This window comes from Phyllostomus hastatus, unplaced genomic scaffold (assembly GCF_019186645.2).
Source record: "Phyllostomus hastatus isolate PE091 unplaced genomic scaffold, TTU_PhHast_1.1 phas_contig_283, whole genome shotgun sequence".
Taxonomy (NCBI): domain Eukaryota; kingdom Metazoa; phylum Chordata; class Mammalia; order Chiroptera; family Phyllostomidae; genus Phyllostomus; species Phyllostomus hastatus.
Window position 1 is genome coordinate 12525238 of NW_025333833.1, and position 27631 is coordinate 12552868.

Consider the following 27631-nt stretch of genomic DNA (forward strand, 5'->3'; position numbering starts at 1 on the left):
TAGGTCTCCTAGTAAAATGCGCTGGAACCACCAGCGAAATACCTGGCCCATAACAACCTAAGAATGAGTCAGTATGTGAGTGAACAAACGAACGAACGAACGAATGAATGAATGAATGAATGAATGAATGAATGCTGTAGCAGAGACCTCTATTAGTAACACGTGTCTATTTCCCCTTCTTTCTCAGGAATAAAATCCTTGACTTTTCATTCAGCAAATGCTGCATGTCCAGCCCTCACTTCAGCTTCGAGTGCCACAGCCAGTAAGTTCTGACTAATGGGGTGGCAGGGGTGTCCAACCTCGTGGTGTCCCTGGGCCACACTGGAAGGAGAGTTATGTTGGGCCACACATGAAATACACAAACGCTAACGAAAACTGATGAGCAAAAAAAAAATAGGTTTCAAGTAAATTTACAATTTTGTGTTGGGCCACGTTCATTAGCCATCCTGGGCTGTATGCAGCCCACAGGGTGTGGGTTGGACACCCCGGAATGGAAGAGGCAGCGACACTTCCTGGAAGTATCCCTAAAGGGAGGGAATGCGTTTGTCTCCTCCCCTTCTCTCCTTCCTGCTGCCTGGGAGGAGAACGCCCGGCTGGCTCTCCAGCAGCCACCTTGGGCTATGTGAAAAGGGCCACAACTTAGAAATAAAGGGGGAGAAAGCTAGAATGAGTCCCTGACACTCATGGAATTGTCCTGCCAGCCCTGGACTGCGAAAGTCAAATGTTTTCAGCAAGACAATAGAACTTGACGTATTTAATTTGAGTTTTTTTGTTGTGTGTGGCAAACTAGATTCTAACTAATAAAATGCCAAATAAATGAGTCACTTCAGCAAGACATGAGGGCACCTATAATACATCATCTTAGTAAAAAGACGTATTCACTGACAAGCCTCTAGTACTTTTTCTCAAGTGAGGTTAATTCCTTCCATCTTTCTTGTGCCTTTCCAGTCTGTAAAATCCTTTCCAGTCGAATTAGTGTCACACGGGGAGTCCTTCTTTTCACGCGGCTCTGTGAAGCAATTCTTGCCCTTTCCAAGATGTCACAGTTTTATACAAACAACTGACAGGAACATGGACCTTCTGCATTTAAAAGCTTCAGAAAGCCCCATAAAACACACTCCTATTTAACCTTTTACAACAATTTTCCAGATGCCATTCGTCGGCATTTTTTCTGAGCTGAGTTACAAGACTTTCACAAATGATCTACTGTAGAATGTTTTATTTTTAAAACTCAGAAGGCCACACCACACAATAAGGAAAGAGTCATGAAATGCCCCGATCGGAAGCCCTGAGCCAAACGGCATTGGTCACACAGGACTTGTGTTTTTTATTCCTCTTCATTCCTTCTGACATGATTTCATCAATTAACCAGTCAATATATTGTCTGTTCTGACTGATTCCATTGGAAAGTCCTTTCGGAGAGATTCCGAAGAATCAGCATGTTGGTATTCCCATTTCCAGCGGCAGCCCCAGAGCCAAGGTGACATGTAAGCAGATGTCAAAAGAAAATATAATAATATGTATAGTGCATATAAAGTGTTGTTTTAGCTTGAGTTACTGCATATTTAATAATAGTTTGTTGATCTAGGTTTATGGTCCATGTACTAATCTAATAATAGTGCCATTAAAAACACTATGCTGAGAATTCTGCGCCAAAATAACAGTTGAAAACAATGACTCCATTTTCTCCATAAATTCTAATGAAATGATTATATCCATTAATAAGAACCAGCACTCTCTTCAAGAAACCAAGTAATTACTGTGCAGTGTGATTTACACAAAGCCAGATGGAATTATTGCATTATCCACAGTTCATGAATCTCTATGAAATGCACTGCTTGGTCTATACACACATGTTATCCATCACTTTCTCTACGTGAAAAAGGTAGAATGAATGAGAATCCAAGTACATCAGAGATGAAAAGATCCTTCTAGATTTTCAAAGGTCAAGGCCCTGGTATTGGAGAAACAGTAATCACAGAGGTTTAGTAACACTAGGATACACATTTGCTAAGGGGCACAGTTAGAACCAGATAAAAATCTGGTCTTCCAGTTCTCAGTTCAACGTGCTTTCCATGGCAGCATTTGGCCATTATTTATAAAAATGCTAATTAACACAATGCTTTTTTACACCGTAGCTATGAGTTACTGTAACGCTTGTTAAAAAACATTTTGTCGGGTTGGGATATTCTATTGCATATCTTCCTAAAATTAGAAAAGTGATATTCCCTTGACATGCTTACTGGAAGACAAGATTGAACATTTTACAGACTGAGCCCCACCTATTTATTTCTGCTCTCCTGGGCAGTGCTGCCAAAGCCTCCAATGTATTCCAAAAGCCTTAAGACGCCAACCAGTGGCACGCTCTCGATGCACTAGAAACACAGGAACGGACTTACATATCACTGAACGTGACTTAAAATAATAGAAGTGGTACAATGTTTACCTAAATTAGGAAAATTACGTCTCCCATTTGTCTGTGGAGCCTGTGTATCTAACCCAGAGTTTCTCAACTTCAGCAACCCCTGATATTTTCTGTCAGATAAGTCTCCATTTTCAGGGCTGGCTCTGTTCATTGCAGGGTGTTTAACAGCATCATGGGGCTCCGCCCACCAGATGCCTGAAGCACCATCCTTCCAAGCTGTGACGACCAAAAATGTCTCCAGACCCTGCCCAATGTCCCCGGAGAGAGAGATCTCCCTCCCCCGTTGAGAACCACCAGCTAAACAAAGCAAGTCTAGGCATGTTGCCTTGGGAAAGAATGCTCAGCCACTCACCAAGAGGGTCTGGGAAATGCCGATCAGATAATAAATTGTATTCCTCTTCTGAGGTTAACACTTTGCCTCCCGCTGGAAGAAGGCGGCTTTTAGGAGCAGCTCCTCTCTGATAGGCCTGGGAAGGGAAAAGCATACATGAGCGATTATTTTCCCCCATTTGGCATTTTGAAAAATATCAGGAATATTAGAAATAGACAGACCCAGACACTCCAAGATAAGCAATTCCCACCCTATGTTATTGAGTACGAGCCATGCACTTAATAAAATACATTTTGCATAACTGCTGCTTGCAAGATATTCCCTTAGTGCTTTTGTGTGATGGTCGCAACATGGTAAATCAGGCTCCCTCATCTCGGGGAGATTCCCTGTAGGTATGTTTCTCAGATGAGGAAAACACCGTCTTAGTAATTTCCAGAAGTCCTGCACCATACCATCGCAGGCACTGGCAGCCGAATCATTCTGATACCCACAAGGGTGATGTACACGCAGACGTTCACTATGCCGGCTGACTGGTGACTAACCAGACTGTGGGCCAGGTGACTGCAATCACAGTTGCCATGGATTTCCACCAAAAACAAAAACACGTTGCCATGATGAAGATGCCACCACTTGGCCCCGGGGCGTGAGACTGTTTTATAGTAACATGATCTGGGCTGGAAGGGCATTATCATGATGTCGTAACACAGGCCAGCCAGCAGACAGAAAGCTCTGCGGTTCAGGTGCAGAGCATTGCTAAGACACTGAAAAGCATTTGCAAAGCAGAGAGGCCCGCAAGGGCACACAGTTAAGGTACAGTTAGGTGGGTGCATCTGATGCTGACGGCAGGGCCTAAGTCAAGGCAAAAGTTTGAGAATGACAAACTAAAGGCCAGTTGGGAATTGACACCGAGGAACTGGGCAACCCAAAACATAGAGTGGACTCCTGGGAATAACTGAACGAATGTTGATCAGGGGAATAACTGAACCAATGTTGATCAGGGGGCCACATAATCAGAGTAAGAATAACACACTCTCCATCAACAAGGTAGTGACTGAAGAGACCCAGACAAAACAAACTCTCATATATCTAAGAAGGTCGTTTTCAACTGCTACTCAACTGCTTATGAGCATCAGGGACCCAGAGAGAATTGAAAGTTGTGTGATTGACTGACCTCAAACCTCAACTGTGTTTATTTGTTATAACAGGCCCCAATCTGGGCTTTTATAAGCATGACGTTACTTAATCTTAAAAATGACACTAAGAATTAGCTATTATCTCCATTTCATAAATGAGAAGAGGGGTTAAATAACCTGCCAACGGCCCATCGGTGAGTAGGTGACGAATCCTGGATTCGCACCTGGGCTTTCAGTCCAGCGCAGGTGCACCAGTGAGATGGTTATCAACTGAGACTGCTTATTTTTCCTGCTCAATTACCAGCCAAAACTGAACCCTCCATAAAATAGCCGGCAATTTGTAGGTACTTTGTGCATAACTCTTAGGTATAATTTTTAAGAACACATTCTATAAATGAAAAATAAGACATTAATAAAACTTAGAGGAATCATGGCAAGCTGCATGGTATTTTTCTTAATTTCCAAGTTTTCTTTAATACTTGTTTATTATCAAATTCAGTAACCATATCTTAAAAATCCAAACAGGAGCATTTGAAAATGATGAGCAAAAAAATTGTTTATACCTGGTTATTATCCAATTCAGTAACTATATCTTGGAAATCCAAACAGGTTCATTTGAAAATAAGGAGCAAATAAATTGAAAATTGAGGGAGAAAGCTTTAAAAATGAAAAGAGGAAAAACACCCATTTTGATTCAAAATGAAACTTCGGTTAGTGCCAAATATGGCGAAAACCATAATAAATCCAAGAGGAAGCTCTCTGAGTGTTTCCTCCCAACGACCGAGTGGTAATTGTGCCAACAGCTGCCCTATATCGGTCTCTGCCAGCGCTCAGCCGCATGCTGAGTACTTCAATGCCCTCCTTTGTCTAATCCTCACAGCGACATTGTGAGCAAGGGAGCACGCTCACCATTTTACGGATGAGAAAGGTTAGGCTCAAGAAGATTTACAGCTAATGAAAGGACACATCTAGTGCCAGATAAAGGTGTGATTCAAAGTCCACAATCTTAACCATTACACCATCTTGCCTCTTTGCAAGCTTCCCTGAGAGGACAGCGTAGCGTGCCATACAACATAAAAATGATTTGCTATTATTGTCATTGTTATTTGTAGTGCATTGGGAATTTGCTTGAGAGAGCATGTCAAGAGTTGCATAAAATCCTAACATAGATAAACAGAGAAAATATTAGTTAATGAGTGTTGAAAAGAATAAGGCTACTCAAGATGGCATTACCTGGCTGCCTGCGGAATAAGTTTGTATTGCATTTTATTTCTATTTTCCACCAGAAGTGGGAAGGAAACACCTTGGTCTGTCAGCCTGACACCTCCTCCTAAAGATTTAGCATCAGGGATATTGCTCAGAGTATCTGTGGTGGTGTCCTGGCTGCTCTTGAACTTAGGGTCCAGAGAGCAGAGTTTTCGATTGGTTACAACTTTTAACTGATAAATAATAGCTACTTATTTCAAAGGCAGCTTGAGAATCTATGTAGATTTAAAATATGTACGATTCCATGTGAATGGAATCGTTAGGATCATTCAGCCTAACTCTCCAGTTTCACTGAAACCCAAACTAAGCTTTAGTTTCCCAAGTTCACGGCCCAGTGTTCCTCCCTCTATAGCACTATACTCTCCGCAGGAGAAACAAACAGGAGCCCATAAAAACTGACGTTCTCCCACATGCTGGGCACTTCACATACATTATCTCATTTTCTCCGCATTTCACAGACAAGAAAAAGAATGAGATAACCAAGAATTGGTTAGAAGGAAAAAATCCGTAAAATATAAGCAAAATAAGTATATGAAGTGTCCTGAATTCCTAGGAACTCATGCAAATTCAACCACAATCTTATTAAATAACTCCTCAGCCACCTGTCCTGTAGGAGGCTTAAGAATGGGAAGACATGGAGACACAGAGCAAAGGGACAGATACCAGGACAGCGACCTTGAAGCCGAGGAATTGCAGGAAAGGCTCCTGCACTGGTCACCTGGCATGACCTATTTTCACACTCATTTGCAATGGCTTGTTCAAAGTCTCTCTGGCCCACCAGACTGCAAACATCTCTCTGCCCTGCTGTTCTATGCCCAGAACCTCTCATGACATGGCACATAATAGGCACTCAATAAACATCTGTTACCTGATATGAGCACCTGCTCGAGAGTGAGGCCTTATTAAAACCATCAGTTCTGAGGAAGAGGGCATGAAAATCAATCCACCGGATTTTCAGGAATATTGCAAGAACCAAGGGTAACAAGGAAATAGCTCACCTCTTTGTTCTCATAGCTCTCCACAGCGAAATCATTTTTAACCACGACATATCTCTCCTTCCATTTCTTTATGTCTTCAGCAAACTGTGATAGTTCTGCTTCATATAAAACAGTGCCAGGATCCAAGGGTGGCTTAAAGAAGATGAAAACAATTAATCATGATAATAGAAGTTGACATACCGTGCTACCACTAAGTCTGCCCATGCATGTCGAGGACTATTTTAGGAAACTGTCTTGGGCTGAAATCCTGGCGAAGTGGCTGCTTCTTCCCCTCCCTCCACACTTCCCTTTCCTTCTCCTCCCGTCCAAACGCACATATGTGTCTTATCAATATTTTTGTGGCTCTCATTTCCCTCCATTATGCTATAGAAACAGCAGCAAATGGTGGGAGGGGTTATGGTAATAAGGTTGTGCCTGGTATACATGTGGCACTTAATAAATCCTTGATAAACTCTGTGGAAGAGAGGGAGCAAAGCAGTTAGGTATAGGTTGCAGAATTCTATCCCGACACCAGGAATATGCCTCAGGTTTAATCCCCCAGAGACTGGAGAATTAACAGGCTGTTCTCCTATTCACCACACCTCCAAGCATCCTCAAGAGTCAGTGCTGAGTGGTTCTCCCAGGCCCAAGGCTGCGGGAACTCAGGGTGCACACACTGAACCCGTGCCTGTTCTCAAGAAAAATACGTTGGCTCTCTGGTCAAAGAACAAGCAGGACAACCAGCTCTGCTCTGCCCCTGGTACTTACAAGTCTGAGGGTTTCTCATGCATTCTGGTGGCCCCGGGTGCTGCAGGGGAGTCTCTGGGAGACCTCCAGTTACGTCTCCCACCTGGCTGACCGTGCACGGAATCAGTCCCACCCTGCCTCCCGGTGCAATTCCTGTTTTATCTCAAAATGCAGGAATGGACCTTCTGTCTTCCACGTGAATTTACGTCTATTTTAACTTTATTAAAAAAATCTTACCGCCTTTAGAAACTCAACCCTCCGCTTCGAAAACAGCACTGAGCAGGTAGATATGCTAATCTTTCTGAGAATGGTCTGAGGGATGAAATAAATTCCTTTCCCGAGTCCAGGGCTTAATATTCTGTCCTCACAAATAATAAGGCAGTCTCTTATCTTGCCTCATTAACAGGTTGAGAGGACCTCATTTTTCTCTCTACAGGAGACTGAAACCATATGTAAGCGGAACCCTTTACAGTCCTTATGTGTGGCATTTCTTAAGCCTGGGCCACTGAAATCAATTGACACGCTCGTTTAAAATGTGGCTTCACCCTAGACTTACTATAACAGAATCTCTAGGAGTATGGGCCAGAATGTGTATCTTAACAGTCTCTCTGAATTTTGAGAACCACTGTTTTGTGGAGATGACAATCAGTTATCCCTACACAGACACGCTACTAAACCCATCAGTCACCTGACTCAACCTCTCGGCAGTACGTGACCCATTTCACACTCCCAACTTCCTAAAACTCCTTTTTCTTGCCTTCTGGAACATTTCACATCCATGGCTTTTCTCCTACTCTGCAGGCTATTTCTTCTCTGTCCACCTGGCAGGATTCTTCCTTTTCCAGTCCCAACTATTGAAGGGGCCAAAGGTTGGTCGTGAAACCCTTCTTTCCTCTATATTCTCTCTCAATTAGGTCCCATGGCTTTGCTACCAGTTATAAGCTAAGAAATCCCAAATTTCTGTTCTCTAGCTTCACCTTCTCCACGGAGCTCCAGATCAGAGGATTCGACTACCTCCTCAAAATTTCCATAATATATATTAAATAAGTGTCTTAAAGTTAAGATGTCAAAAGTGAACTCATGTTTCCTATCCACTTCCAACTCTTCCATCTGAAAGGCACCTCCATCCACTTACTTGCAAGAAGTCAACGCTGATTTCTCCCTTCTCTGTTCTCTCTTACTCTCCTTTCTCCAGGCCATCAGCAAGTCCTGTCAGCTCTGTCTCAACCACCTTGACCTGGACCTGTCCTCAAACTGCTGCCATCACCACCCCAGTGCCATTTGCCATCACCCTTCTCCTGAGCTGCTATGCTGTCCTCCTCGCTGGTCCCCCATCTCCCTCCTTGTCCTTCCCCATCGTCTTTTCACTGTAGAGAGGCCAGAAAGATCACTTCAAGTTAGAAGACACTCTGTATTCAATACCTTTCAATAACTCTCTACCACACTGAAAATAAACACCCAATTGTAGTCCATGGGTCCCACACGGTCTAGTCCCTACCTGTCACTCTGCAGTCATTTCTCGTCCCTGCTCCCTTGCTTATACCGCCCTCAACACTCCACCTTCCTGGTGTGCCTGAGGCTGCTGCAGGGTCTCTGGACTGGTCCTGTCACGTGCTCGGCACACTCTTCCCACAGACGCGCACACAGCCTACGCTCACTTCACTCCCATTTCTGCTCCAGTGTCGCCCCCGCAGAGGGCTTCTCTGACCGTCTTCTCTAAAATAAGCTTCCTGCTTTATTTTTCTTTGTAGCATTTGCCCTCACCTGACATCCCCTAATATTCATTTGTTCGTTTATTGTCTGTCTCCTATATTTGACTATAAATAGGAAGACAGAGAATTTGACTTCTTCCCCAGTTGTTGGAATAAGGCCTGGCACACAGTAGGTGTCCACAGTTATTTGCTGAGATCATGGATAATCATTACAATGGAGCCAAAGAAAAAGAATAAGTGACTTTAAAAAATTGAATTTCACTAGAGCAAGTCAAATTTCCTGATATCAAAGCATCAATGTGGGGAAAACATATTAAAAATGGGTCATGCTGGGGGGGGGTTTAAATACAGATTACACCATCAACAAAAATTCATATGTTCTAACTCCCAGGTAAATAGAGCGTTTTGAGCATGAAATGATTTGAGAGCATATTTTTAAAAATCAGCCATTCAAATGATTATTTCTTTCGGATCTATTACGAGTTATAAAGCCGTACGCAGGGGGAGAAATGCACGAGCCAGGAGGCCATGGGTTACCTTGGTCTTCAAGAGCTGTGATGTCACATCTCTTTGCTGCTCCACTTCGCTGCGCACGTGATCGCAGAAAGCCACCGAGTACTGGCGGCTGTAGAAGGGGCTGAAGTTTTTGATAGCAGCCTCAGTTTTCCCTGGGGAAACATAAAAGTCAGAATTTAGAAATGTAGCCTTTCTCACAGAATAGACACGTGTCTACCTCATTCCGTAATCACTCCTCCCGTCTCCCTCACACCGCTGTCCCCCAGGAAGGTCCACGTGCCCTGAGAACTATGATGCTTGTTGCACATGCCTTTATCTTGCCTCTCTTCTGAGACCATCCTGAGATACTCTGTTGTCCCTAGACAGCATCCATCCATCTGGGCACCAAGAGAGTTTTTCTTCATTTTACATCAACAACCCATTGCCATGGCCATAACTCAACATCCTTCCAATCCCTTACAACTCCCACTCTCCCTCACCCTGTTCTCACTTCCACTGGCTCTTCATTCGCCTCTATCATTCAGCTCCTACACAGCAATCATGCCAGGGCCCACCGCTTCAGCTCTGCACTCGTCTCACTCCATTTGTCTTCAGAGCCCTGAGGCTCCTCCCTCTCCTCCTGCTGATGCACAGCCCTGGATGCAATATCAACAAACTACTTCTTCTAGCTCTGGTCCTATGTTTCAGTATAATGCTTTGTGTGTGGTTCAAAGCATCACCTAATTTCTGTGAGGTAGAGAGAAAAGCTTTATCAGTCCAGAGTCCTGAGTTCTGGTCCCAGTTCTACTAAGAGAGAAACCGGCTGCAGGGCCTCTGTCAAATCTTTTATTCTGCCCAGGTTCTCACAACCCCCTAACTCTAAAGGAAAATGCCAACCAGTCCACCCTGTTCTTGGAATCTATGTGAACTGGAAGTATAACCATGAATGTACAGTGGCCTCATAATAGTGACCCGTGACAACAATACGGTCTCTCAGCGCCAGCAGAAAATAAAGCTGAGAAACAGCCATGGGGCGGCAGCTCGAGGACTCGAGATGGAGAGGAAGAGCCAGGCACTGGGAATATTCTTGAGCTTTTCCAACCTGTGCTTACCTTTAGAGAACAGGGTAGTTGCAGAGGAAGGAGAAGGGAGGACAAATAAGGGAGAGAGGGCCAAGGAGTATTCTAAAGCAGATTAGAAATCTTCACAATCTTTCGAGCCCTTGCTGCAGAGTATAGAAATAAATACAGGTCCTTTGGACTGTGCTTAAAAGCTCTCAGCCCTTGGAATAAGATATTAGCCTGAGAAAAAGTAAACCTGATACAACACTCCAAAGTATTTTGAAATACTTTCATGTGAATTTGGCATAATGTTTGTTTTCAAACTTGATATCACCATCAACAGAGAAATATTAAAATATAACATACTGTCAAGATTTGCTTAGAGCTATTGCACATATAAAATTTTAAAAATAAGTAGAGAGTTCTAACCACATAGACTGAGATACTCAATACAAGAACCTTGGATCCGTAGCTGTCAACTTCTAGCCAATAGTAACACACCCCAAAGCCCATAATGCATGAAAATTCTCTTTATATAGAGAAGTTTACTTTAACTCAGGCATTTAGATCTCACGATATATGTGAGGCAAAGGGAACTTCTTGCTTATGCCCTCAATAAAAAGATATTTCCTGACCATATTTATGGGCTTTAATAGTTATTCATTGTAAGGTGCTTTGAGACCCACTAATAATAGTTTCTGTGGAAATGCAAATGAAAGCTCCTATAATTTGAACCAGGCATGCTTTTGCTTGCTCTATGAGTTTATGGTATTACTATTAATCAATATTTGCATAACACCTTAACACGCTTGGGCTTTATAACTGCCTAATTGGTTATTATTTTCATTAACTTTTATAGAGTGCATAAGAAGTAAACTTCAATCTTCTTGCTTATAATTTGCTTACATAGGAATGGGACATCCTTAAGAATTCCCACAAGGAGAATGGGTCTCACCTCGCCGAAACACGAACAATTAACAAAATTTGCCCTTTGGATCCAAGTAGCCACTATTTTGTCTGGCAGAAGAACAGCCTGTTAATTTCTGATGCTAATTTTTGCACTCCTGCAAGAACTTGGATTTAAATGAAAGGAGATGGCTGTTGTTTTATAATGAGCTTTACAAAGCCTTGAAAGTTGCTTTCCTGCTCCATCACCCAGCCTCTTAAAGGATGCCTGGCTCCTACTGAAGTGTGATGATGCCGCCACTCCCTCCCACTGCATGAGAAAAGTGCCTCTGTGATTTGAAAATTGCACATGGTACCATCAGCACATCATCCACCAGGCAACACTTATTAAAAAAAGGGGATACAGCTTCCTTGGGTAATTAACCTAACGACTGGTTCAAAATGGGAATAAAACAGTTTATTCAGGACATCACAAGTTCTAGGGGAAGGAAAACCTAAAGCAATTTCTAAAATGCATCTAGGTTTCAGATCAAGCCTCTCTAAGCCCAAATAAAGGAAAGCCCAATGTAGGGATCTTTGACCCTTTGAGAAAAGCCTCGTGCTGGAGCAGCGTGTCACTGTGGTTAGGACGATGGACTCTGGAGTCAGACAGACGTAGGTTTGAGTCCCATCTCTGCTATTTACCAGCAGTGGCAGCTTCCTCTTGCGTAAAATGAAGACAAGTAGAGCCATCTCATAGTGTTATTGTAATGACAGGAAATAATGCGGGCAAGGGCTTGGCACTGTCGTTGGCACATAGAAAGTGTTCAATAATCCACAGTAATTAAGTTGATGATAATGGTGAGGATGGAGCACCAGAGCCAACTACCAAGGGAATGTCCTTCAGCTGAACAAAGAAATCAAGGAGAAGCCAAGAGCAGGTTGTCCACAGCAGCTCTGTACCTGGGGCCACCCTGTTTGATGCACAGCAAACAATGGTCCCAGTCATCACAGGCTCCAAACAAACGTAACCTACACTGTCACAGATGTTTCAGGAACACTCATCAGCACATCAGAGGCCCGCGGTACATCCCTGAATTGAAACCAGTGAAATACAACGTTGGCATGAATGAGCCAAAGCAAAAGCGCGAGTTAGGAGCTGTATTACGTCAAGCCCCTCTCTCTGTGCCTCAATTTTCTTCCCTGTAAAATGGGAGTAGTAAGACAGTCATTTCACACTTTGTCTGGACGAAATGAGATAGTGTTCAGGTAAAAGAGAGCCTAGACCAGCACCTGACACTTCAGTTGCTCAATACATTTTGACTATTATTACTATTATTTTATATTCGGCTGAGAAAGCATTCAAATAAAGCGAACTGGCACACAGGCTGAGCCGGCTTGTTTTCAGTGTTCAGGATTCTTGGGTGTAGGAGTGTCTTCATTCCCGTCCCTCTTCCCAATTTAGAATCGCGTTCCCTTTCCTGAACTGTTTGCAAAACGCAGGGCCAGGCCTCGCACTGAAAGGATGTTACTCCATAATACAAAGACTAGAACAATAGAAGGGCCACACTTTGTCCACGCTTGGTCACAGCAGCATTTTTGGTGCATATTTCTCCCAGTCCTCCCCCCTTATTACTGCCTGTGCCGGACACGGTGTTGCTACAACTAACTCCACCAGGCTGTTCACAACACCCTTCGGGATAATCGTCCCTAAAGCTTAAAACAGCCTCTTCCGGAGCTCTGACCACAACACTTAGCTTCAGTTCAGCTCTGTCAAAGTTAAGGAAAGTGTCTTCTGGCCCTTTCACAACCATTTGGATTCAGAGAAATTCAAAATCTCAGCACTGCTGTTTGGTTCCTTCCCCCTGACGCCCAGATTCAATAATCAGATCTTGCCACTTCTATTTGCACAGTATTTCTTGAATCCGCCCCTTTTTCCCCATCTCATACACCTTTAACCAAGTCTTTATCATCTTTTTAAGAATGCTGTAAGGTCTCTTCGTCTGCCCTATGTCATTATCACAGCAGCGCCAAAACACTTGGTAGCATCCAGTCCTAAAAGAGCAACGGAGAAGTCAAAACCCGAGTGGGAGAAGGAGGGATGCGGCTGTTACACGGACCCTGGAGGATTGTGGGATATAAGCCACAGTGTGGTCAGGGTGGCAGACAGGCAGGTTCTGGGAAGCGCTGGACCGAGAAAGTGTTGAACGGAGGGCCGACGGAGCAGAACAGGGGAGGCTGCAGCCAAGCCGGCCGCCGTCGTGCCACTCAAGGCAAAGCTGGCATGAGCCACCGAGGGCCAAGGTGTGAGTGGAGAGCTGTCTTTCAGAGCCAAGTCTTGCCGTCGGCACTGCCAGGGAACTCTTTGAGCGCCCTAAGAGTCACATCTCCAGTAGCAGAGGCATGATCCTCTGTGTCCCTCTCTGACAAGTTTCATTTGTCATGTCGTTTCAAGACCATGTCACTACCTTTGTGAAAACCTTCAACAGCCCCCCACTGCTACTCCCCAGGGCAGTAACCACTTAGCCTGTGACCTGGCTCCCACTGCCCTCACCTCCTACCCCTCCTACTCCAACTCTACTCCTTGTCCCCTGGACATGCCCATCCTTCAGCCCTCCACCTCCCCAGAAGCACCCTGCCAGCCGTTGCCAGACCCTTCCCACCCAGAGGGTAATCCCAGCCCAAGAAAAAGCCTTTTTGGCTCTCCCCAGCTGAAAGCACTCTCCTTCTCTTGTATTCTCCCGAAACTGTGTACCAATTTGCTACAGCTGTTTAAATACGGCTTATCTCTCCTCCAAGGGTACACCGTGTTTATGGACCCAGCAAATATTTGTCGGATGAACAAAAGAGTGGCTGTGTAAATGTTTAAGAGGGAAGCAAAGTACAATGCCTCATAATCGTGGGACCCATGGCAGTACCCCGTGAAAGGAGAGATGCGCAGTTCTCTGCTCCAATACTTATTATTAAAAATACGCGCTCTTGAAGTTCAACTATGTGTTTCTGAAAAACGTCAGACTCTTCCTGATTAATTCCTCCTAAGTTTTTGAATGAATTTTGTCCATGAAATTATAGGTGGGAAATTATTTACCCACAGAAGCTTTTCTTCCTTTTTCTTGAGTAGTCTGTAAACATGGGATTATATAATATAAAGGTCTAGGTGAAACTACCGTGAAGTCTGAAGAGCCTAAAAGATTTGTATAGTGTCTCGTTCTAGAAGGTTCTTTGTTAACCTGCCAATTCTATACTGGTTCAACTCAAATCTAGTCTTTCTCATTAGTTCTCTTCCTTGAAAGATACTGTCTATAGTGGATTGTTCCTGGTTCCCCCATTATTCCTGGTGTCAATGCAACTATATGATGTATTACAGAATCTTCCCTGAAATACACAGATTCTTTCCTTATTCAATCACTTTTAGGAAAGCAGCTCACAAGTACAGAAAGATATCAAAAAATCCAAACACTATTTTGGCTGTACTTCCTTCTAATTCCTTTTACAATTATTTTTAAATAGTTGAATGTATTATATTTTACATCCAGTTTTATTTACGTAACATTCACCTTTGGGTTTTTTCCTATGACATTACCAAAATAGATTAATATTCTAAAGATGTTACATTTTTATTGTTACTATGAAAGAGAAATATATGCTGCGAACCAAAGCATCTCAGGTTCAATTCCCAGTCAGGGCACATGCCTGGGTTGCAGGCCACAGCCCCCAGCAACCGCACATTGATGTTTCTCTCTCTCTCTCTCTCTATCTCTCTCTCTATCTCTATCTCTCTCTCTATCTCTATCTCTATCTCTATCTCTCTTTCTCTCTCCCTTCCCTCTCTAAAAATAAATAAATAAAATCTTTTTTAAAATCTTAAAAAAAGAAAGAGAAATATATAATTTAAAAAGTAGGTTTATTTTAACAAAGTGGCTGTTTCCTGGGAATGCCGGCAAATCCGCCTGGGAGAGAGGATTAACTAGGCCTTTGGAACGTTTTCTTAAAACCTGTTGAGGTTTCAGGTGAAGATTCATTTGGGGAAACAAGGAAGTGGCTCTAAGACTATTTTTAACCCAGTGTATTTATAAAATAGCATATACTATCCGCTATTGTTTATTTTCCCTAGAGTTTCTCAGGTCATAAAAGCTTAAAAGTCCTGATGAATTATAGCATCAGCTTTATCCTCAGGTTTCTAAGCACCATCACTTTGCACCTTCGGGTGGAAAAAAATCGAAATCCCAATTCACGACACAAAGGTGCAAAAATCTAATTACACAGAATAATGCCCAGGAGTTCTCTCTGTCTTCTAGTAAATGCCTTAGAGCAGTGATTTCCAACTTTTTTCATCTCATGGCACACATAAACTAATTACTTAAATTCTGCAGCACGTCAAAAAAATATTTTTCCAATCTGACACACACAAAAAAACAGGTATAATTCTGATTTACTCACACCAGTCAGCTATTGTTATGTTGGCTTTTGTCATTTTTTAAAAGATTTATTTATTTATTCATTTTTAGAGAGGAGAGGGAGGGAGAAAGAGAGAGAGAGAGAGAGAAACATCAATGTGCGGTTGCTAGGGGCCGTAGCCTGCAACCCAGGAATGTGCCCTGACTGGGAATCGAACCTGCGACATTTTGGTTTGCAGCCCACACTCAATGCACTGAGCTATGCCAGCCAGGGCCGTCATTTTTTTTTTAATTTTACGATCTAAGGAAAAAGAGGTCAGTGCCCCTGACTAAACAGTCAGGTACTGCATGGTTTCAAAATTTTTGAAGCACACAGGTGTGCCCTGGCACACTAGTTGAAAATCTCTGCCTTTGGAGAATGGGAATAAGTTTCATCATAATTGAACTAAATGGTGTGTGTGTGTGTGTGTGTGTGTGTGTTTAAGCACATTTATTACTGGTGCTTGAGTGGCAGATTTTTGCACAGCCTCTACTAGGCAGAGTCAGAAACTTTTCCCGGGCAGTAAGTCCCTGCATTGTACCCAACAGAAACATCACTTTGAGCTAAAAATAAGAGACATATAAATCAACTTGCATTCTCTATGATTTACTTCAGATATGAATCCACAGAAGAGAAACATAAACAGTTACATTCCCAGAGCTTATATTAAATACACCAAAGTCATTCCAGGACCCTCTCCAGATTCAGAAAGCATCTGGAGGGAAAGCAGACGCGTTTAGGGACAAACAACAGAACTGTTTCCTGGTTTCCAAAACTCACACTCATGGAGATCCAAACTCTGAGTCAGGCTTGCAGCGTACTTGAGCTTGGACTGTGAGAGACCCTCAGTTTTTCCCTATTCCTATTCTAAAAGCAGGCCAGCATCTTTAATCGGCTGCAAACTTAACCCGCGAAGGGCATTCAGTGAAGCCACATGCCCTTAGGATGCTGCACCAGCTCCAGTGGGGAGGCTGAAGTTAAAGCGCTTTCTGCCAGCGATCACAGCCACTGGAATAAGTTAAGGTTCCCATTTTCTGCTATGGAGAAGGACAATACCTTCACAGCTCAATATAAGTGAGAGACATGGCAGGAGACATTTAAAAAGGAAAAATACACTGCTATTTTATAAGCTACAGTTCCCTTTATCTTATTTTATGAAAAAAACAAAACAAAACACAGTCTTCACTGTGGTCAGCTATTCCAGAGAACAGCTTTCTGGAACTGGGATGCTTAAGTCTTGTCTCCTCTTTTTGAGAGGAAGAAACCGATAGCATTGCTGGAAAAACATACATGCCCATACTTTCATGCACGTGTCTTTCTTTAGCCATAATTAGACAGAAGCTAACTTGAAACTTCCTCACATTTCGTTTGGAAGCAGTGCTTGGACATTTTCAAGATAATTTTCCCATGACCTCACAGCACACATCCAGTGCTTACGGCACAACTGATGAGAGTGAGTCGTGCTCACTTTGCCCCTTCCCGAGCTGCCTAGTGTCCTCCAGGGGAGCTGAAGATCGGCTGTCTTTTCCTTCACAGAGAAGAGAGGGAAGAGTGTGAAAGATAAAACTGAATCAAGCTGACACAGATATTATTAATACATCTTCTGAAGGCATCACAAGAACTATGAATTCGGGAGGCATAATAATATTTTTGCCCATTAGACAACTGTTTGGGGTTTTGAAGTTCATAGATCACTCCAATTCAGGAACTGAAAATAGTGAGGTTCCCTTTGATTTTTTTTTTCAGTCTAATTATAGTCATTAAATTCTCTCTACACATGTTTTATCAGAGGCTCTCAGATTATTCCAAAATCCTGAAAATACGCTTTGCTTTAAGACGGTGGCTGTGCAAACGAGCACAGCAGGAACATTCAGAGAAATCAGGCCAGACTTAAGCCAGGCAACGAGCCTAGGAATTTTACTAAGCGATTCTCCTTCCAAACCAATAAGTTCTGCTGTCTCTTCCAGGTCTCTCTTTTTTATTTTCCTAACTATATCCTTTCTTTTTCTTCATTCCACTTTCCACTTTTCTTCTCTCCACACAGAAGGATATCCATCTGAAATGCTTTCTCTTATAGTTTCTACTTCTCTCTCGAGAATATATACCATGAATGTAAAAAGAAAGAAAAAACATTTCTGGAGAACTGCGCTTGGGGCCCAGCTATGCCTGTGCTGTGTTATTCTGGGGCTACAGACAACAAGAGAAAAGTGGGCTTGGCTGGGAAAATGAAAGGTGACCTTGCTAGGCTTGCGGGTGGGGGCCGGGGAGTCCAGGAAAGCGCTCATATGCCGTTCCACGTGTATGCAGGCCAGCTGACTTTCGGAAACGACTTATAAGGCAGACGAGGTACTCATTAGGGAAAATGATCTTAACAGGCACTGACTTATCCTCACAAGAATGCGAGAACTGCCAAAGCGACTGTGACTCGCATCCACTAGATGTGGTCAGGCTCTGTGTCCTCCGACTGTGGTTTTCTTGATAACAAACCAAACATCTCCAATAAGAAAGTCTGACCTAGCACAGCCCAAGGTCAGCTTATCACACAGTCAAATTTTGCTTTTTTGACAATGTAAGGACTGTCAGTCAGTGGATCAGTTAATCACTGCATTTAAAAATTCGTGGGCGATGTACGAGGTCTACCCAGAGAAAGTCCAGCCATTGTTAATATAACGAGAATGGTTTGTGAGACATTGGTGTAACCTGGCAGCTAAGGAGAGAGGACTGGAATGTGCATGCGTGAACAGTGACAACTTCACTATTCTAGTCAGTGGGGGTGGAAGACACTGTTGAGTGAGCATGTGCACTGTGTGGCTGTCACATTCAAAATGACTGAGCAAGTAGAACAATGAATCTGCATCAAAGTTTGCATTAAGCTTGAACATTCCCCTGTGGAAACTATTCGGATGACTCAGAAGGCTGCAGTTATGGGCAACTGGTGATTCACAGCTTCATCACGACAACGTGCCTACTCATGCATCACATCCCGTGCAGTTTTTTGGTGAAATATCAAATTACCCAGGTGACTCAGCCCTCCTACAGCCAAGATTTGACACCCTGCAACTTCTGGCTTTTCCCAAAATTAAAATCACCTTTGAAAGGGAAGAGATTTCAGATCACTGATGAGATTCAGGAAAATACGATGGGGCAGCTGATGGCATTTGGAAGAACTGTGTGAGGTCCCAAGGTGCCTACTTTGAAGGAGACTGCGACATCATTGTCCCATGTACAATGTTCCTTGCATCTTGTATCTTTCTCAATAAATGTCTCTATTTTTCATATTACATGGCTGGCTACCTTCTGGACAGACCTCATACAGTAGTGAAAAATTATCCAAAGCTATGTGATGTTCTAAAAACAGAGAGAAAGAGACAGATGGAGACAGAGGGTGGAGAGAGAGAGAGAGAGAGAAGAGAGAGAGATAGCACCAACTATTTAGATATTCCCAAATTCTTTAAAATCACCCCTTTTATTTCTATAGAAATTGCTCTTCTATAAAGTGAGTCCACATGGCACTTGATAAGTGTGCTAGAAGCTCATAAGATTAGCTCTGCTTGGAGTCCAAGCCTCACAAGTGAGATTCAATTACTCTAACTAGTCGTGACATGCACCAAGCAAGTAGGACCGTAAGTAACTGAGAACACCTTCCGCCGTGCCCCTAAGAAAGCAGCCTGAGTCCTCCGGATGGGAGCACAGACAGGCCGACGGCAGTCACATTCCAGCTTCCCCACACTGACGAAAAGACCACAGATGACAGGCTTCTGGAGCCGGATGGGATGGTGATGCTTATTTCCATCCTAGCGTCCTCCTGTTTTCAGATCAAGAAATTAATTGGCCCCTGGTCACAAGTCAGTAATGGGATATGTATGAAAAGAAAAAACAATATTAATGTTTTTAACAGTTTTTATCTCTACAAATACTACATTGATTTTTGTGGAAGAATCTAAGCACTTCTTTTTATGGGCAGAGATCATCCACTGGAATACATACTGAGTCCCAGCATAATTATCAACTTATTTAATGAATATTAAACTATTGGATCAATGACAAGTTAAGAGCAATACACATGTTTAGTGCTTCAATGCCATGAGTTCTCACTTTATCGGCCGAACCAGCCTGTGACTGCATTTCAGAAAGCACCCTGCAGTACAAGCGAAAGCATTTGGCTCGGGTTCCTCCCAACTGGCAGACGTGGCCAGCAAGAAGGCAGAGGCCCAGCAGAGCTCCGGGCACAGGAGAAACGAGCTGCCCTTCTCTGTGTGCCCCTTAATCTCATCATGTGCTCCAGTTAAGCGGCGTCTCCATCTCTATCAAAGCTGCTGGCTGATAGAAGACTCCCTGGGAAAGTCACTAAGTAGATTTTCTTATCTACTCATTAAGAATCAGTTTTGCACCAAATTAGGGTTAAAAGGTACTGCTATGAACCAGCCCAGCCACCTGCATGATACTTGAAATGTGTTTAATAAAACGTCTCTAGTTTCTTCTCTCTGTGTTAATTTATATGAGTCAAGAGATATGTTGCTCACAGACAACTAATAACAAGGGTTCTGTATGATGTGTTGTTTAAAATTAGGAACTATTTCAAACATACAGGACAATAAGGGAAGTAACATACATTTCCAGTATCCAGGCGAATACATCTTGACATTAGGCCATACTTGCCTCAAAAATGTTTAAACAAAACACTGCAGCTACATTTGTAGACCCCCACCCCACCCCACATCACTAATGCTCAGAGTGATGTCTGTTCCTATAAATCATTTTAGACCCTTACCATATGCATATGTATCCATACATAATCAATAGCATTGTTAAGCATATTTTCAGACTTGATTCTTCCTGTCATTCTGTCGCTTGTTTTATTTTTTACCATATTATTACAGATAGAGAGATATCATGCATCTCATATATGGGATATTTAATTCTAGTTTCCTAATGTAAGCTGCTATCTATACTTCTGATATATACCACAACTCATTTAACTCCGTGTTGATGGACCTCCCATGTGTTTCTTCTCTTCTTGTTCTTACACTCAATACTGATGTGAACGTATGTGGTACGTAAATGGGGGAGTTTTCCAGAGTGTGTGTCTGGAATAGCAGGGTGAAGAGTGGGCATCTTCACCTGCCTCTGATCCCCTCAATTTCTCTCCAAAGTAGCTTGACAGTCACATGCTGAGCACGAGAGTCTCCTCCTCCCAATGCTTAGAAACTCTAGGTACTGTCCTACTTACACGTTTGTGTCTATTTTGATGGATTTTTAAAAAATGGTGCCTTCATTTATGTTTATCCGATTACCAGTGAGCTGTGCATCTTTTCCTATATTTATTGCCTATACGGGTTTCTTACTCTCTGGGTCCAGCCTCTCGCTACCCAGTCTTCTCCCTACTGATGTGTGGGCATTGCCTGTCCATTCTGGGCACGCACGCTTCTCAGCTGTAAACCTGGCGGCTGTCTCTTCCCTTTGATGACAGTGCCGCACGAAAGTTTTAAAGTTCAGTGGAGGAGTCAGATTTAACTACCCTATTCTCCCTAGTTTGTGTGTTTAGGGTATGGCTTAGAATTTCCTTCCTTACGATTTTTTCATAAGAATATTCTCCTATATTTTCTTCGAAAAGTGCTTTAGCATTACAGCTTTTTACAACCTAGAATTAATTTTTGTGTAGGGTATGATTTAGGAATACATAATTTCCACACAGATAACTAATTCTTCTGGAACTATTTATTGAATAGCCTGAAAAGAAGACTGGTAAATGGCAATTAAGTATAACTAATATTGTGTTGATACCTCCGTAATTTAAGTGATCATTTCTCTTACATACGTTGCAGATTTTTTGTAGGCCAGCCTGGAAATCAGCCAACAGTTATAACCTTGTCTCCACAGGGGAAGAAAGGTATTGCAAAATCCCAACCACTCACATAATTGAAACATGTGAAGTCCACGAAGGGCTGTCTAGACAGGAGAAGAGAGACTGTTATTATACTAAGTCGCCGCAAAAGGGAAGCATTTCCAAAGTAGACCCTCTCTTCCCGTGAACTTCCAGATGCTGACTAAATGTGCACCAGAGGCAGGCTGCTCGCGTGGACGCAAGTTCACTTGTCGTTCAGTCCCATCTGTGGCTGCCATCTATCTGCACGGCCCCAACTATTGAGGTTCACACCAAGCAGTCTCAGGGGGCCCATCTGGTTTCAAAACTAACACCCCCAAAGGGGGAAGTCTATGGTTTCAGACACCTCTGAAGATGGCGGGTTCAGTCTGAGCACAGAGCAATTTTTCAAGCCTTTCCCTTGGACAGATCCATCGTCTGCTGAACCCAGTTGGACATCCAGGGGCAAAGGATTCTGCTTCCAATCGGTGTTAAGTCCAAATGCCCGTTAAATTGTCCTCACCACTCGTTATTCTATGACCCGAGGCAAGTTACTTTATCTCTAGGACAGTGTTGTTTAGTAGAAGTTTCTGTTGTGATGAAGACATTCTGCACCCGTTCTGTGTAGAAGGGCTACTGAAAGGTGGTTAGTGGGACAGAGAAACTGAATTAATATTTTAGCCAGTTTCAGTTCATTTGAATTTTAATAACCACATGGGGGTTAATGGCTGCCATGCTAAGTTGCGAAGCTCTAGAAAACGTCCATGCCTTCATCTTAAAATGGGGATAAAAATCTCAGTGTTTTCCTTCATTTTACTGGTCAAGATTCTCCTAGGCTGCCTGGTAAAAACGGATAAAATTCCATTCCCTACATCAGACCCACTGAGTCAGAATGTACCAGGAGAGACTAGAAGTCCGGTATTTTCAATATGTTGCTCCAGTTGGTTATTGTGGTATTTAAGTTACAGCATTGCAATAAAGACTAGATACTGATATCTGTTAAGTATTTGCAAGTTGCTGAGCACACGACACACCCCAGAGCAAGAAGGTGCATGCTCTGCAGAAGTCCGAGAGTTGGGCTAACACAGGGCTCGCTAGGATCTAAAGTACTGAAGGGGCTCAGAAAATGCAACCCCAAGCTATGCTGCTTTCACATAAGGCTTATCTTGAGCTGAAGGCAATTAAGGAGCAGCAAATGCAGAAAGAGCTTTCTGCCGCCCCCTAATAGTCGCAAAGCGGGGCATACATTTCCCTTTGTGAGTGTGTCCCCCACCCCACACCAGGAGGAAGAAAACCACCATTATTGCTGGGGACGGAAAGTTGGCATCCAGATGGGTCTGCACAGACAAATCTTACGAAACTACCCCTTAACTTTCATTCATTTCCCCCACACATTTACCGACACAATCTACTTCCCTAAAGCCCACACCCTTTTTCCTTTGTCTTGTCATTCCTCCACAAACGTGTCACCCTTGGTTAACACGATCTACAAGTCCCAGACGGTAACCACTCTTTTGAGATGTACTGATCACTCCTGTGTGTATTTGTGCTGTGTGCATAAGAAAATGTTTGTTTTCTCCTGTTATTTTACCTTTTATCAGTTTAAATCACAGGCCCCAGCCACTGATTTTAAGAGGGCAGAGGGAAGTACACCAACCAAAGGTCTCTGATGTACGGTAAGATAGTCTAGTTTTAAAACGTCTGAGTGTCAGGGTGCTCAGAAGGCCGAGAGCACATGCCCAGTCTTCCTTTGTTCTGTTGCAATGAGAAGAAATAGAACAATATAAGGTATGAAGCTGATGATGAGTAGTTTGAAGACCGGATGATCTCACCTCTATTGGAAGGGGTATATTTTATGGGAAATCTGGTGAGGGGATTTGGAAATCTGGGAGGAAATAGAAAACTCCAATTTAACATGTAACTATACCATCAAGGTAATTTGAAAAACAGAAGTAAAAGAGAGAAAGAGAGGGGAGGGCAGAAAAAATTTTTTTTGCATAGTGAAGGCTTTACTAATGTCAAAGTTGTTAACTTTATGAACTAGGGGAAAGAAAGATCTCAATAGGATTTAAAAAATGGCTTTTGGGGGAAGCGGGGTGGGGGGGGGGCAAATGGCTTGCATTCTAGTCCATTCCTGAATTTGCTGTTGTTTCAAGGAACATATTATACAACCACCAGAGGGAATTCTAAAATTTCAGTGTAGTTCCAGAATCCATGAGCATCCCCGTTTTGTGGATATGGAAACCATCTGCTTCTCTACTTTCTTTAAGAGAATGTATGAGATTCTTTCAGAGTACTTGAGGCTCTCCAAATAAAAGATTAAACATTAAACATTAAGGGTGTTAGTTGCAGAAGCAGAAACATCACCAGCTAAAAAGTGTCTATTATGGCTTCTCTGGGCTCTTCTCATCAAGAAAATGGATCTGAAATTGTATAGATGCCATTGGGTCTCTTTGTAGCAGAGATATCAAAACCAGGGAATCCAAGGATGATCAGGAGGGGAAGAAGGAAACTGCAATGAGGTAAAAAAAAAAAAAGTATATGCCAGTAAAGCTAAAAGAAGTGTGGGCTGGGAATTTCACTCACGTTTACATTTTAAATTTCACTTTCTTTAATTGTATGTATATTATAATGTTTGGCTAACTGCAAAATTTAACTTTTATTTTACTACTACAGCAGATGGAAGATAACCCAGCTATATTCAGAAATGTAAAATAATTCATTAATTCTTCCTTATCCCCTTTGAATAATTGATTATGTTAAGAAAACCAAATAAATTACATATAACTTGGCCAAAGCTTTAATGTAAGAGGTTTTTAAAATCCTTTTTTATTGATTGATTTTAGGGAGGGGGAGAGAGAGAGAAACATTGATTTGTTGTTCCACTTATCTATGTGCCCTGACTGGGGATCAAACCCAGGACCTTGGTGGATGAGGTCAACATTCTAATGAACTGAACCCAACCAGGGCTATAATGAGAGTTTTTTTTAAGAAGTAACATATTTGATTTTCTGAGATAAGACTGGAAGTTGTTTGTTCCATTCAATGTAATGAAATATTAAATATTTATAATAATAGAACAAAAATAAATATTTTTACTGAACAAACGAATGTATGAAGGAACGAACTGGGTGTGCATGAAAACACCACTCCTTACCTACCACATTCTCTCCTCCTTCTATCTAATTCATATTTATAGTCTCCCTCTCCCTCCATTTAAACTGGCACCTCTATAATCCTTTAAAACTGTTTTCTCTATAATCTCAAAACTGTTATTTCTTACATACTGTGAACTTATTTTCCCTTCGTTAGATAACCAGAAAGACTTCAAATAAATAGTGATTTGTCAGAAAGACTTGTCCTAAAGCAACATGTTTAGCTATGTGGTGATTTGGTACAAACTGGACACCCCTGGATTGTTGATGAATCAGGGTGGCCAGCTCCCAGCAGCCTGGGGCTGCAGGGGGGGACCTCGCGCAGGAGGAGCCTTTTATCCCTTTTCTCCCAATCGGATCTGAAGTTCACTGGTTTGGGGGGAGCCAGTCACCACAACTACCTCTACAAAGCAAGCCATGAGATGAAAATTTAGATTAAGACCATGTTTATGTGGCACAAAAAAGCTCTTGGTTGATTTAATCCAATTTAACAAGTGCGGGGGGAGGGAGAATTTAGTTTAAACAGTCTAAATATTAGAAATTCACTACTTTTAGAAAAATGAAACAGACCCAGATTTATGCTGGGAATGACTTTAAAAGAGAGACCTTTAGGAGAAGAGAAGTGAACTCTGTTGTCATGTGTGTCGCCATTTTCCAGGAAGGGTGTCTGTTCCAGGAAGGGTCTGCAGACTCCGCTGTGTCCGGGTAACGGCAACGGGCGGGGAGCAAAAAGCTGCTGCATGTTAACTGGGGGGAGGGGACGTTCTGTAAACATGCAGGTAATGAGTGCAAACTATACTTGAATACACAGTGCCTTCTATCTCCAGGTAAACAAACAAACAAAACACATAACAAACAATAATAAAAAAATGTAACCACACATTCTCAAAAATATCTCCAGATTGAGGAGGCTTCCTTTACAAGGGAAAGAAATGAAAAATCTTGTCTCGTTAAGTTGCCCCAGGGTAGAAAGAGGGGGGAATATATATATATATATACACACACACACACGTATGTTATCTTAGTTGTTATGGTTGTCAGTAAATAAGACCTGCCAACCAAAACCAGCGGAATGAATGACAGGAAATGAGGCAAACTTTTAAGAGGAAGTGGCTTTGCATCAGCAACGGAGGAGAGTGAGGAGTAGGAAACCCACAAGAAGTGTAAAAATGGAAAATCAAGGGTCCCATCTTAAGAAAGAAACTCAGAGCCCATGACTAAACTATCACAAAGATGTGCATAATCCAACCAAACAGCCTTTTATGGTTATTTGAAGATATAAAAAGATAATCAAGAGAGATCAAAAAGACAGAAGGTGTATTACATACAAAACCTTTGAAATTTTCCATCCAAATGTATGCAAATCATTTAATCCTTAAAAATCTAAAGAAAACATTTTAAATGTGAAATGAGAATAGCCCTTTTTAAATTATATAAACATCTGAGATAATTTAAAATGTGTTAGTTTGACCTTAGGTATCTTAATTGTTATACAATTTGTTTATTGACACTAAAGTTTCAATATAAAATTTGAAGCAAATAGAACTTTTTCCATCAAAAAAGAAATGTATTTTCTTACTTAATTATGTAAATAAAGTATAAGAAAGTGGTACGATCAAGGGAGTAAATACGGTATGTTTTCAGTTGAATGCTACCATTAAAAATACATTTATGAGAAGAAACTAGCATGTAAAAATGCAGGTCATCAAAGTAAGCAACAACACCCAAAAAGTGACCACAGACTTATCAGGAGAGACGAACACAAAGATATAAAAGAAACAAGACCAGCTAGGCAGGGAGAAAAGACTGGAAGGAACAAAATGGAGGCAATAACAGTGGTTATCCCTGAGTAATAGGCCCATGGATGAATTTTTTTCCTTCTGTTTTTATAAGGGCCATACTTTGTAGACATGTTTCATTTTAAAATGGGAATAACAACAACAACAAAAAACCCTTTATCCAGAGAAACAGTACAGAAAAAGTAATAACCTGCTTAGTTAAGGTCCAAAAAAACCTACCTAGCCAGCCCAAATAAAAACATTACATATTATTAAATTAGTATTTAAAAATTAAGGTAAATGGTGTCCCATTAACTGCCAAAACACAGCAAAATCAATCCAATCATTGTAAGAGTAAAAATAATCAATAATAATCTCTCAGACAGCATCAATTCTGCCATCATTTTCAGGCATATTTACCCAGTTAAAATAAGCAATTGGTTTAGCTAAAATATGATTCTGTGTTCTGGTTATTTTAGCCATGTGGCCCAACTTTAAAGAACCAGTGATTATATAATAAGAGCAATTTGGGCTTAGCTGTTTCTTTTCTTGCTTTTGCTTTTACATCCCAATTTTGAAGTGACTCTTTCACTATATATTAAATGTTTGCTATAAGCACAAAATGTTAGTAAGTGAATTGACAGGGGCAGAGCTAAAAGAAGGAACTCTCCCCACTGGGCAGAGTTCCCACAGATTCCCTTCTTCCTTCCTTTCAACCTCAGGTGAGGCACCCCACCCCCACCCCATCACCCCCTCCTACTCTACCTCCACACAGAGACAGTTGTAACATCCCTGGGCAAACAGCTCAAATGCCCGGGAAGTGCAATAAGCAGATAAAACACAACGACCCTCGATCATTTCTCTTAAGTTTCACTACTTTCAGCTTCTGATTAAAGCAATAATTTCTGTTCCCAGCTATAATCTTGGTGTCATTGTTTGTTCACAGACACACCCTTCCTTGGAGTCCCAGCCTGTCTTTTTCTAAATCCCAAAACATTTTTTTGTCACTGCTATGGAAGTATAACTTACATATAATAAAACTAATTTGAAGAGTGCAACTGAATGAGTTTTGACAAATGTTTATAATTTTACAACTACCACATCATCATGATATAAAATATCTTTATCACTCCCCAAAACCCAGTTTTAAAAAAACAATTTAAGTATCCTGAAGTCATAATATTTAAAATGCTTCCAGATAGTGTTGCCTGTGATGTATTGAGTGAGACTGAGTAAGTCTGGTTTCTAAAAGTTCGAAAGGAAGGCTGTTGCCACTTAGTGTTTGTAAATAACAACTTCCTAGAAGATGTTTTGTACCTCCAAAAATGAAGAAATATAAGTTTTAAAGCATTCATTTAGTTTTGAA

General features: G+C 41.9%; 1 protein-coding gene across 1 annotated transcript in view; it reads right to left on the bottom strand.

Annotated features, from left to right (window-relative positions):
* Positions 1-27631, bottom strand: part of NIBAN1 (niban apoptosis regulator 1) — a 122074-nt gene that overhangs the window by 66798 nt on the left and 27645 nt on the right. The window contains exons 2-4 of the mRNA XM_045838460.1: positions 9129-9259; positions 6154-6285; positions 2778-2892 (exon numbers count right to left, since the gene is read on the bottom strand). Coding sequence (XP_045694416.1) covers positions 2778-2892; positions 6154-6285; positions 9129-9259 — 378 coding nt within the window. The remainder of the gene's footprint in view (positions 1-2777; positions 2893-6153; positions 6286-9128; positions 9260-27631) is intronic.